Consider the following 12,553-nt stretch of genomic DNA (forward strand, 5'->3'; position numbering starts at 1 on the left):
AACACCACAAGCTCACAACACTCTATGTGTGGCAGCTCTGTGTGACAGGGTGGGAGGTATGAGGCTACACACACACACACACACACACACACACACAGTGTATCATTGGTTCTGCCACACTGTTGGGCCCAGCCTCAGCTGTATGAGAGGATACTGGCATTAGAGACAGGTGACTTTCTCAGATACAAAGTGTCTGTAGCAAAGGACCGACCTTAAGACTTAACAACAACAGGTGGGAGAATTCTATTAGAGAAGTAAAAAAGTAAAAATTAAAAACAAAAATTTCTCACTGAAACTGACTCGGGTAAGGCTAAGCAGACCTGTCCCAGGATGGCTACAAAGATTCAAAATGCAAATGAATTGAAGTGGATGAAAACAGATGGCAAATCTCATTCAGAATGTCTGTCTGTGAGGAACAACCTCTTTCAGAATGTCTGACTGTGAGGAACAACCTCTTTCAGAATGTCTGTCTGTGAGGAACAACCTCTTTCAGAATGTCTATGAGGAAAAACCTCATTCAGAATGTCTGTCTGTGAGGAACAACCTCATTCAGAATGTCTGTCTGTGAGGAACAACCTCATTCAGAATGTCTGTCTGTGAGGAACAACTCTTTCAGAATGTCTGTCTGTGAGGAACAACCTCATTCAGAATGTCTGTCTGTGAGGAACAACCTCTTTCAGAATGTCTGTCTGTGAGGAACAACCTCATTCAGAATGTCTGTCTGTGAGGAATAACTCTTTCAGAATGTCTGTTTGTGAAGAACAACCTCTTTCAGAATGTCTGTTTGTGAGGAACAACCTCATTTAGAATGTCTGTCTGTGAGGAACGGGGCTGTGGAAATTGCACTATGAAAGTATATTCTTGATATGGAACAGGGCATATTGCTCTGTCCTATGCCAGGTTACAAATGAAGGAAACAGGCTCTTTATATGATGACAAGGGATAGGGGCAGAGATGGACAACACTGTCTTCCATGCCCAGTACAGCTGAGAGGGGCTACCCAGCGGGAGGGACTCTTTGCCATAGTAGCACCATATCTGGACTCTGTTTGCGGTCCACATCAACACTGGCGGCATGTTTACAGGCTGCCAAACTCCTATAAAAAGCCGGGCTGGTGGCAGAGGCCCTTATTCCAGCGCTGTGATTCGAACCAGGGCCTGAGTGAAGACCTGTATGCCCAAACTCCATTGCTGAAGAGAGGGTCTTGGGAGAATGCTATGTAGAAGTGAGGGTCCGTGCTCTGTGCATCACACTTGTTCCAGAAAATAAACAAAGTGCTCCAGAAAATGAAGTCTTATCTTTTTTTATCACAAGTGCTCGCTCAATAAATACGCCCTTGTCTGATCAGTTGAGGGAGGGGCTTAAATACAATTTATAAGAGTGCATTATTCACTGAACCTGGTGACACACGCCTCTAATCCAAATTACTCAGCTGCCAGAAGGACCCCCAAGGTATAGGACAGCCTGGGTGACTTAACTGGGCTTGGCCTCAGAAGTAAGCTTTGCTGCGCCCCCTCCAACACACACATACCCACCCATTTGGGGCTTCTGAGAAGCTCGTGGGTGGAAACAGGATGTTTCTTCTTTGTGTATCTGTGTTAACTGGTGGAGCTGGCATATGCTAAATGCCTGGAGCCTCTGGAACAATCATATGGGAGGACTCCAGGGACTAGCCAAACAGCCAGCCAAGAGTAAGGGCTGGACTGAATAAGGACCAGTTTCCAGAAGGCTCTGGGAGGGGTCTGGAAGAGATGGGCGTCTCTAATTGTGTCAGCTTTCCTGATAGAGTGCACTTTTGTGCAGGAAGAACGGAATAAATCTTGCTTTTTTTTTCCCCAGCACCACCATAAGGAAACAACTCCTCCCCTCTCCCCAGGTCAAAATGAAGTTAGTTTCCACTGAATGCTTGCAGGCTGGTGTCTTGAAGGCTGACCCCGCAGAGCAGGAGCCTCTAAAGCCGAGTCTAATACAGAGAAGTAAGGTTAACAAGAGGCTAGAGTTGGGCATACAGAATCGCTCGGAGAAAGCCCGTGGGCGGAGCTCCGTACAGGTCCGTTGCCATTGGTCTCCGGGCAGTCCCTAGAACCAATCAGCGCGGGCCGAGGCAGCTCAACCCCACAGGTGAGGACCCGCCAGAAGCGCACGCGTGGCAGCGGCCAGCAGGCGTGGGCCCTATTGCACACTTATGTCACCAGGGCTGGTGAGGGGGAGACTCCACCCTTATATCAGGAGAGGGTGTGGCAAGCGGCTTCTTTCGGCTTCTCCGGGTATTTTTTTTTTTTCACTTTTCACTGGCTACTCCTAATCTCAATGCCCAGAAACTCCTTTAAAATTTTTTTTTCTGGTTTAATATAAGGTTGCAGGGTGGTTTGTGGCAAATCCTGGAACCCAGAAATTCTGTATCCTGCGCCCCACCAACTCGCGGACGAACACAGATGGAATGGTCAAGGTCTCTCCTCCAAGGCGACTCAAAGCAGTCTGGCTGAGCTGAAGTGCCAGAGGCCTGCTATAAACAGGGGCGCTCAAGTTTCATGAATCCGCCAGGCTTACAAGGAAAATATCTCATTGTAACACACTGCATGTCCTTTTAAATATTGAGAAAAGCCAACTCCTCTTTACAAAGGTCTATTTACAGGACTAGATATCAATCACGTCTATTTCCATGACTCACTTAATTTTAAGCTTGATTTTTTTTTTTTTTTTTGGACTGGAACTGTTTGTAGTAGTCTTGTGGTTGGAATGTGATGTCTTAATTCCTGTATAGTCTTGGGATCATTAGCATATCCATCACCTTAATCTTTTATCATCCCTTCGTGGTGGGTACATAGACGTTCTCCTATTCTGTTCTATAATATACTATTGTTAACTGGATTCTCCCTGCTGTTCTACAGAACATCATATTGTTGTGGGGGCAAAGATGGAGCAGTACAGCTTCATTTAGCCATGCTTCTTACACGTCACAGGGAAGCAAGTTTTTGAGTGAGTCAATAACAAACTATTTTCTAAATATTTGTCAAACGACCCGCCGAGTGTGTGAGGTGCAGATATAAAAGAATTTTAAATAGAGAAAGCCACTCCTCCTCTGCACAAAACTTTGCTGTGGGGTTCTTGAGCCGCAGGGATGTTGTAACACTTAGCCTCTTGGCTATAATGGAATTTACTATCAAGTTACTAAGAATAATTGTTGCTTCTCACAGCTAACCTCCCCTATCTCTGGGCCAGAAGAACTAGTCTGGCATGCAGAAGCAGCCGTTTTTATTTGAGTTTGGATAGTCTTGGAGAACAAGGAATAAGACAGTCCTAACAAGGTAACGATTTAAGTATAAAAAAACTTTTCTGGTCTTCAATGACACTGGTACCCCATCTCTTCTTTCTTGTCAGTTGAGGAAGGCAGGATAGGCTCTCATTACCCTTGACACTATGCCATGTACTTGGGGGAGTGGAGCCTCTCCCACCAGCCCCGCCCTTAAGTTTCTCTTACTCTCTGAAATAGTCTTGTTGACTGACGTGAGAGGTGAAGTTCCGATGAAGCTCTCTTTATAGCAATAGAAGCTGTTGTGCTGTGCCTGTAGGGTGGGCATTTTGTGCTTCTGTCCATCAGTTTAACTTCCATGTTCACAGAGTGAGAACACAGAACATTCCAAACGGCCCAGAGCAGTGGGTAAGCTGTCTTGGTCCTGGGCTTCAGTTTTGAGGCTTGGTAAAAACAGCACCTCTAACCTCAGAGCTGCCAGTGGTGTTTGTTTTGCTTTATTTGTTTATTTATTTATTTGCTTATTTTTTATTCCTAGTGAACTTATTGTAAATAGTTTTAGTGACTTGAATAGTCATTTTGTAGAAAAAAAAGAAAACCTTGTGTTAAATTTGTTTTAAACTGAAGGGTTTAGACGGAAGCATGCCTATTTAGAACGAGAATTTGTGAGGTGCTGGTTATCAAAACATTAAAAAAAAATCAAAGAAACAAGAGATGTGTAAGATCGCTTTGCAGAGGCAAATGGGAGACTGCAGACTGGGAGAATACATCTTGTCATTATTAGTGGACATTAAACTACTGCTTTTTTAATGAGCAGATTCCTTTAAAAAAAAACAAAATCTACTGTAGCCAGCATTTAATTTCTATTTACTGTAGTAGCAGCCTATCTTTTAAGAATGTCTCCTAAGATAAGAACTCAAAACTCATTTTCAGAGACAGACCTGCTGGATAATAACCTACCACTTGAAAGATAATAAATGCAATTTAATTCATACATTTTGGCATTTTATTTATCTAAAACTAATAGGCCACTATTAAATATTGACAATTTTATTAACTCAGCATCTGGGAAAACACTTATGATTAGGTTAATTTATGTTATATTTGCCCCCCAACTTGTAAAAGATTAATCAACCATTTTATGGTGTAATTTAGGGGCCTAATTAAAAACAGAGCTCAACACATGCTACACAGTGCTGCTGGTAAATCTTGACAGCATTCTAACATAATGGTTTGTGTTTCAAATTGTTGCATCTCAATGTGAATGGCTGACCTTCTCCCAGCAGCCTGGAAGTGAGCCGTGGACTTGTGTTAAACACCAGAACCCTAAGAACAATTATTTAGGAACAGATTATCCCCAGTGAGATCAGAGCCTCCAGGGAAGTCAAGACTGGCCACCAAGTTTTTAGAAACCAACTAGGCTTGTGGAGGTAGGAGATCAGCTAAAAATATAGAGGAAATTACTGTTTTCAGCTGTCATTGGGAGACATTTATTACTGGATTTTAGTATCTCTAGGAAAACCTGGAGTTCTAGCCACATCTGCCTTCTGATTAATGAGCACAAAGTAATCACGGTGTCGTTCTCCACTTGGGATCATTCTATCGTTTTAAATGAACAAATTAATTCCAAAGAGCTTAGGAAGATGTCACTTAACCTGGGCCTCCCAGCCTGAAAAGGGCAAATGGCATTGAATAAACCGTTTCCTCCAGGAGACACTGGCTGTTTTTTCAACCACTATACTTGAGGGCTATTTTTGTCATTTTAATGACTCCTTTGATTCTAGCTGTTCTGTGCAGAGAAATAAAAGTGCCAGAGTGGTATGATTATCCTCATCTAGTTAGAAACCAGTGCAAGATGATTCCCAGTCAATTGTCCCCACATTACAAAGGTTTTAAGATAAATGACAAAGTGGGCACTCGGCACGGGGGCCACCGGAGGTAGGCAGGAAACCTTCAAACACTATTAGAGCAGACATCACTTTGAAGAATTACACATGACTAACAGCACGTTTTAGTCACTAAAGTCAGGGAGCCTGGCACAGAAGGCTGTCCTGTTGGAAGAACTCTTGTCACTTTCTAGCTGTGAGACTTTGAGCAAGTTGATTAACCTCTCTGTTCCGGCCTGTGTTTCGTCACCTGTCAAAGTATCCACTTCACAGGATGGTAATGAGGATTAAATCAGCTAACCATAACACTTGAAACAGTGCCTGGAACAAATGTTTAGTACATTTTAACAGTATTGTTAAACCACACACACACAGACACAAACACACACACAGAGCGAGTCACACACATACACACACCCACAGAGATCGACACCCCCACTCACTCCCCGCCCCCCCCCACTCCCTACCCCCACCCCCCTCTGCCGCTTATTTTGTACAACAGAAATTGAAAGGGGACCTGAAAGAAGTTCCCACTACTGTGGAGCAAATGACAATCATATAAAGTCTGACTAACTTAACTCCTAAACTCTGGTCATCAAATTCTTGGAAATTTACAAAAACTTGAGCTGGATCAAGAAGAAATCCTTTTTAAAAACATCAATGTCTCTCTGTCAGTTTAAATCTTTATACCAGGCCGGCTGGTGGCTTGCTCCAAGGCCTGTAAATTTCTGGTCTCCTAACCCCAATCCTCTCAGACACCACAGCCCCATGAGCCCCTTAGACATCACTAAGTTTGGAAAGTGATCAGAGAACCCTGGATATGAACTGGAAAGTCAGCTCAGAACTCTGGACAAACTGGGCCTCAAACAGACTGGAACTAGCTCATATTAGCTTCGATTTTGCAAACTTGGGTGGTGGAGGCAGCAGGGTCGGCTCCAAGTTGCCACCAAAGCAGGCTCTGACCTCCCAGGATTCTGCCACACACCCTACCCCACCCCCACCCCCACCCCCACGTTGGCTGATGGTGCATTGGTAGGGAGCTGTAAGGACTGCAAATTCCCTGGCATCCAGGAAAATCCACGAGGCTCTGGGCCCCTGGCAGGTCTGTGTATTAACCCATTAAACTCATTAACAACTCGCTCAGACACAGCCACGACCCTCATTCTACAACCGATTGCCCGCTGACCCCAGAACTCAACCATCCATTCCACACACCCTCCCATTTTGTCTCAAAGGCCTTAAAAGCGCCTCGCCTTGCTCACACTTCGGCTTTGAGGACTTGTTTTAACCAAGATTGTGCCTTGCAACAACATTCTAGTTAATCATTATTTATGCTGTTCTCCAGCGGGTGGCCTATCTCGGGACAGAGAAGGAGGGACCCTACAGGCCTGGTTTGGAGCACAGCCTTGAGTGCCCGGTGGACTCCAGCCGGGAAGGGATAGTTGCAGCCCTCTGGGTCAGCGGCTCCTGAGCCTGTTGGATTTAGACTTTCAAGGTTGCTTTCAAATAAATCGTGAAGTCCTTACATTGCTCCAGGCACTCCGAACAGTCTAAAATGATTTATAAGCTCTAAATAAACAGCATTAACTTTTTTTTCTTTTAAGAAAATATTCAGTAACTCTGCTGGCACACTGGTCGCTGGTGGGACAGCCAGGGAAGGCCGCGCGGACAGGACACTTGCGCTACTGCTACTGCAGCTAGATCACCAGGTCACCGCCGCGAGGCCCGTGCCTCCCTATGGCTTCCGAAGGAAAAGGACCCCGGCCCCCCGCGGCCTGTTGGAACCCGGGTGGCCCGCATGGCTGCTGGCGGCGCGGTTTCGGGTCGCCGGTCCCCGCCAAGCTCTTCGGCTGTGCTCTCCGTCGCCGCCCAAGAGAAGCGAGGGCCTCCAGAGCCCCAAGGGCGGTGGCAGGTGGAGGCAGCCACCTCTGCCGCCGCCTCTGTGTGAATCTTCCAGTGGGGATTTCCACCACCTGCCCCAGGTGCCTCTAAAACCTTCAAGGGCTCAGCGACTCGCCCGCCACTTGCTACCAACCCAGCCCGAGTGGGTCTGGTTAAAAAAAAAAAAAAAAAAAAGACCCAGGCTGCCTCGGGTTCGGCTCCGCCAGAAATGATTCTAAAGATTAGCCTGCCACCAGGTCCTCGGAACCTTATCCCAGGAGCCCGTTGTGTACAGGACGAGTGGAGGCAAAGAGGTAATGGCATCAACAACACATCGATGGCAACAGCCTACAGATAGCGAAGGCCCCCGTGGTAAACTGCTCCTGGCTGCACCCAAGGATTCACCCTTCCAGGCCCAGCCAGAATCCAAGTTATTCCCAGTGCCCGGATGAGACCCAGGACTCATCGGACGAGAATCCGAGCGTTGCACCCGGAGTCTCCATTCTTAGCCCGCAGTGTTCTGGGAACTGTGAGAAAGGAGACCGTCACTGCTGGCTTAAACCTCCAGACTTGGGCAACTCTTCCCAATTTAAAATAATAATAATAGTAGTAAAGAACAAAGGGGAGGGGGCGAGAGAGGCTGGGAAGGAAGCTGCTTTAATCCTCAGGGTCAGGCCCTTTTATTTGCCACGCCATCCGTGTCCTAGAAAGTATGGTCGAGGCAGAGAGCCGGGTTCGGTTCGTGTTTCTCCTTGTTTTCGGAAATCCTGATGCTCTTTGAAAGTAATTGGGTCTGGGGGGAAAAAAATCGAGGGAGACGCTAATGCTGGGTGATGACCTAAAGCGCTGAGGACCCGGCTGGGTTTCCGGAAACTGGGGTGTGACCCCTCCAGCAACTCACACCAAACCAGCAGCCCGGGATGCAGTGGGCAGAGGTCGTGAATGTGACCCGGGAGCCTCGGTCCCTTTAGAACTGGGCTCACAGCCGGAAGCCACGACCCCGAAACAACCCTCATTTCTCAATCAATGGCCCAGGGATATTCTTTGAGGTCGGACATGTACCAGGTCCGCAGAAATACACGTCCTTGTCTTGGCGCTCCCAGCACCGAGACCGGGAAGGCGAAGCGGCTGCGCCGGCAGCGCCTCGGGCGCCCAGAAGCCTTCAAAGAGGCTGCGCGCTGCAGTGCGCGCCTTTGCCCGACAGGGACCAGCACAGCTCCACGCCCGGCGCGCCGCAGCCAGCAAAGTCGCGCAGCCTCCCGGTTACCCTCCCTAGCACAAGCGCCTCGCAAGCTGAGCGGGTCAGACCCCCTTCGGGTTGCGGCAACAAGAAGAATTGTAACAAAAAGTTAGACTCAAAACACCCTTGGCTCTGAGCCTTAGCCTGCGCCCCTCTCCCCATCTGGGCAGCAGAAGCGACTCTAGCAGTTGGTGCTCGTTAAAGGCTGTGACCCAGAGGCGCACAACACTCCTCCCCGCGTCCCTGGCTGCAAGAGAGACAAAATCCTAACCACTCCGAGTTATTCGCGTGGGATGCGGCCACAGCCAAAAGGTAACCGGTTCCTCCGGCGCTTTCCCAGTAGCTGCCGGGTGGGTGTCTTTGTGGAGAGATCACCTAAATGGTTCTAGGGCGCAGCATACCAGCCAACGGTGCCAAGCTAAAAGTTTCTGTAGGTGGCTGTCTCAGCCTACTCCGGAGCATCTGATTTCTCCCCAACTGTCCACCAGCAATGTGCGGTCGCACTTTGGTCCCCGCCCGCCCTAAATTGACGGAAGTTGTACCCCTGCTTCCCTCCCCACCTGACGCGCAACGGCCGGTGGGGGCTCACGGTCGGGATCACGGCCGGCGCAGCGGCCCCTGGAGAGGAAACTCACCGGTACCAGGCAAGACCCTTGTGGTAGCTGCGGTCGAAAAAGTGGGGCTCGGCGCCCACGGCGCGCACGTCGGGGTGCACGCGCAGGAACTCCAGCAATGCCCGCGTGCCGCCCTTCTTCACCCCGATGATGATGGCCTGCGGCAGCTGCTTGCTCCCAGCGCCGCTGAAGAAGCTGGAGATGGGACTGGGGGAGTCCGGCGCCTCTGGACTCTGCTCCTCCTGGCTCCCAGCGCCTACTGTCTTATCCTTGCCTGCAGCCAGCGAATTGGCCGGAGGTGCCCGGAAGGGCATCTTAGGGGATGTCTCATTCGGAGCTGTGACCAGGGCTGGCTGAGCGTGAGTAGCGCGGGACCCCGAGCCCAGGAGCAGCAGGCCGGGAGCGGCGGTACAGGAGCCGGCGCACGAGTACAAAAACATGTACAGCCAGATGCAAAGCATGGCGAAGAGCAGCGCGAGCTTCCTCCTCACCGGCGGCGGGGGCGGCGGCGGCTGCGGCAGGAACCGGCCCGGGACATCGAGACAGGACCGGCCGCCGCTCAGGCGCTGCCCCATACGCGGCCCGCGGGCGCGGCCAGGGGCATGGCTCAGCACATGGCAGGAGTCCCGCCGGAACAGAGAGCACCGCGACGGTCCCCTGCCACTTTGAGCCCGGAGTGATTCGGTTTATTGCCCTCCTGCGCGCGCGGCTGCCGAGGCTGCGGCTCTTCCCCGGGTGGCGGCGGCGGTTGCAGCGGCGACGGCTCTTGACATGATGCCCACGAGAAGCCGGGGTTGGAAAGCTAAGTCCAGGCGACGGGAACTGTGAGCAGACGCGCTGTCAGTTACGCTGTGCCCCGCACTCAGTAACTCTGGACGGGGCGCACGACAGCTCGCCGGGGCTGCCTCCTCGCAGCCAGGAGATTGAGAGCAGCCCCGGCGCTTGCCCGCTGAGGCTGCGGCGGAGAACTGCGCAGGAAGAGAGCCCAGCACTGAGGTGGAGTGGGCGGTCCCGGCCTTCCGAGTGACGGGCTGCGCTACCTACCAGGAGGCGCGAGCAGCATGCAAATGCCGGAGCTTCACCCAAGTCGAAACAGCCAATCGTCTCTCGGAACGTGGGGGTGTGGAAAGGGTTCGCGAAGGGGGGTAGAGCAGTATGGGGTTGCTATTGGCTTCAGAATTCAAGGGGCGGGTTCAGGGAGGCGAGGCCATCGGCTGGTGACAGGAGCAGATGGTGAGGATGCTGGAGTGACCCAACGCTGAAAGAGGTCCCACCCGGTTGAGTGGCGCTCTCTTATACACGCGCGCTTTTCCACACTCGCTTCTGAGGCCAGTCTTGGCTATAGTTGCCTATGTGACAAAGATGCCAGTCCTCATCCAAGGGTCCCGCCATCCGGCTCCTGAGTGTAAAAGCTGCAGAAAAGAGACAGGGATGGAAGAGGGAAAGCCGACCAGACGTGTTTCCAGCCCCACCCGCAAACCCAGTTTCATAATCGGGGCTCAGGGAAGGGCCTCCAACAGACCCTGATTTAGGAAGTTTAAGTAGGGAAAACCTCGGCGGAAGTCACTAACTTTCCCGCTCTCTCAATATTGTCCAGAATGGTCTCCCTGTGCCTGGCGCTTAATAGGGACAGACGTAAACACTATCTCACTCTTTCCAAACTCTCCTGAAAAGGCCTGGGGGGTGAACAGAGAGAAGGAAGGTTGTTTAGTTTAAAGACACTAGTTGAAACTTAAAGTCACATGTCGGAGTTTTATATGGGTATCTGTTCCTTGGCATCATTAATTTGATAGATGTTCTAACTTCTTTCTCTTGAACAAACAATTAAGCCGGCATCCGCCCCTGCTTAGAAGATTGGTTGGGTTTCTGACCTATGACTCTGTACTGAATCCTAGGCGTTTTCCCCCAATAACTTTTTTTTAAGTCGAATGTTGATATGGGGTAAATTCAGGAGTAGTGACTAGCACTTATTTAATGGTGAAAATCCACTCCGAGGCTTCCTTGTTTCGCACCTTTGTCCAGGGGGGCGGCCCGGAAAGGGGTCTTCTCAGAAACTGTCAGCTCTGGTGAGGGAAGCTCGGGCGCTGATGCCTGGCCAAATTTCTGCGCTGGCGATCGGAGTTAGGAAAGTCGGGATGGGGACGTTCACCCAAGTGGCGGCTTGAGAGCCTTTCGGTGCCTGGAATCCATTTTCCGCAAGACCGAAAGGCCTCCAACGCCAGGCTGCGTGCGGTTCCGGGACAGAATTTTCATTCCTTCCGACCCCCGTGCAGGCCGCGGGGACGCAGGAGGTGACTCACTCTGCGGCCACAGGCGCCTTGCACTTCCCGGTGGGCACCGGCGGGCGAAGCGGAACCGATCTTATCCTTTCTCCCTTTACTCAACTATTTGAGACAGTGTGGGGGTAATCAGAGTGCATACTGTCTCCCTCCCGGAATTAATGTCCCCAAGTGCCCAGAGCTCTTGCTGCTCCTCCACGGTCCGGCTTCCGGACGGTAGAGCCAAGCTAAAAAAGTAGGTTTGAGTTGTGCACCTCGGATTTGAAGTGCATCCTAGCCATAGCGGTGACCAAAGATGACAGAGCGGCCGCCACCGGACCTCTGCGCTCTTGCTATACTCTTTTGACATCCCTATGTGTCTAGCCCAAGACAATTTCCTACAAAACGGTTGAGAGGGAAATCATTTAGTCGGAGGACACTTTTCTTTCTTCTCCTTTATTGCAGCTGTTAGGATTTCTAGGGTTTCCACACCCCTCCCCACCGCCGTCGCTGAGATGTGGGTTCTTCGAAGTGATTTAATAGTCCTCATTAAAAAAAAAAAAAAGTTAATCAGTCAATGTAGGAACAAATGCATCTCTGAGCACTAGTCCGGCTTTTTGTTTTCAGTTCGAGAAGGAAAGATCAGGGTCTCCGACCGGCGCCTTTTCAAGTTCTCGTTATTTAGATGGGAAGGAAGTTGCTGATTTGAAAGTGGTGAATTGCAGTTCCCACGTGGCTCCCTGAAGGCCTGACTACGTGTAAATAGAAATGGTCCCTGTCCTGTGGGTTAGCAAAGGCCATTAAGTGAGCGATTACACATCGAGACCACCGGATATATTTGGAGTCTCTTTTTCCGGGGGTGGAGGGAGGAAGCCAACGAGTGGAAGCAAAGACGTGGGCGTCGGAAATTGCCAAAAGTGTGGCGCTGAGCTGAGCGCCTAAGGGCTAAATCGCAGCCTGGCCTACTAGGTCCGGTTGCGGAGAACAATAGGGGAGTTCTCTCTATGCCCCAAGCCAGGGCCTCGGCCGTCCAAGGTCAGCGGGTGGGCGGGGTCAGAATTTGCAGTTCGGAGCAAGTTGCAGGCTGCGACTGCACGCTTTGGTCCTTTGGCCTTCAAACTCCCCAGGAGCTATCCTGGAGTGACTTGGGAGTTACTCCTGTGCCATAGCTTCCCTCGTTCAGACCTCAGCAGATGCCATTTCTTGCTTGGCCTTACACACCAAATGCGAAGCCTGAGATTCGATCTTGGGCAGAGCTGATGCCAATCTGACTGGAACCCCCTACCTTTATCTATCGTTCCTGGGTATCCAACAAGTGCTACCACCAGAACCAGAAAAAGAAAAAAAAATGCCCTCCAATAAACTTATCCACAATGCTTACTCTTTGGAAAATATGTTAAGGGGAGAATTCAGCTTCAGCA

General features: G+C 50.3%; 1 protein-coding gene across 2 annotated transcripts in view; it reads right to left on the reverse strand.

Annotated features, from left to right (window-relative positions):
- The window catches only part of Hs3st3b1 (heparan sulfate (glucosamine) 3-O-sulfotransferase 3B1), a 37,592-nt gene extending 27,746 nt beyond the window's left edge, over window positions 1-9,846 (reverse strand). Inside the window, exon 1 of one of the 2 annotated variants that reach the window (NM_018805.2) lies at window positions 8,896-9,846. In NM_018805.2, the coding sequence (NP_061275.2) occupies window positions 8,896-9,449 (554 nt within the window). In that variant the 5' untranslated portion in view covers window positions 9,450-9,846. The remainder of the gene's footprint in view (window positions 1-8,895) is intronic. The other variant, XM_030246160.1, reaches the window with a different exon arrangement.
- Window positions 9,847-12,553: the final 2,707 nt, after the last annotated feature.

The sequence above is a fragment of the Mus musculus genome, chromosome 11 (assembly GCF_000001635.26).
Source record: "Mus musculus strain C57BL/6J chromosome 11, GRCm38.p6 C57BL/6J".
NCBI lineage: Eukaryota > Metazoa > Chordata > Mammalia > Rodentia > Muridae > Mus > Mus musculus.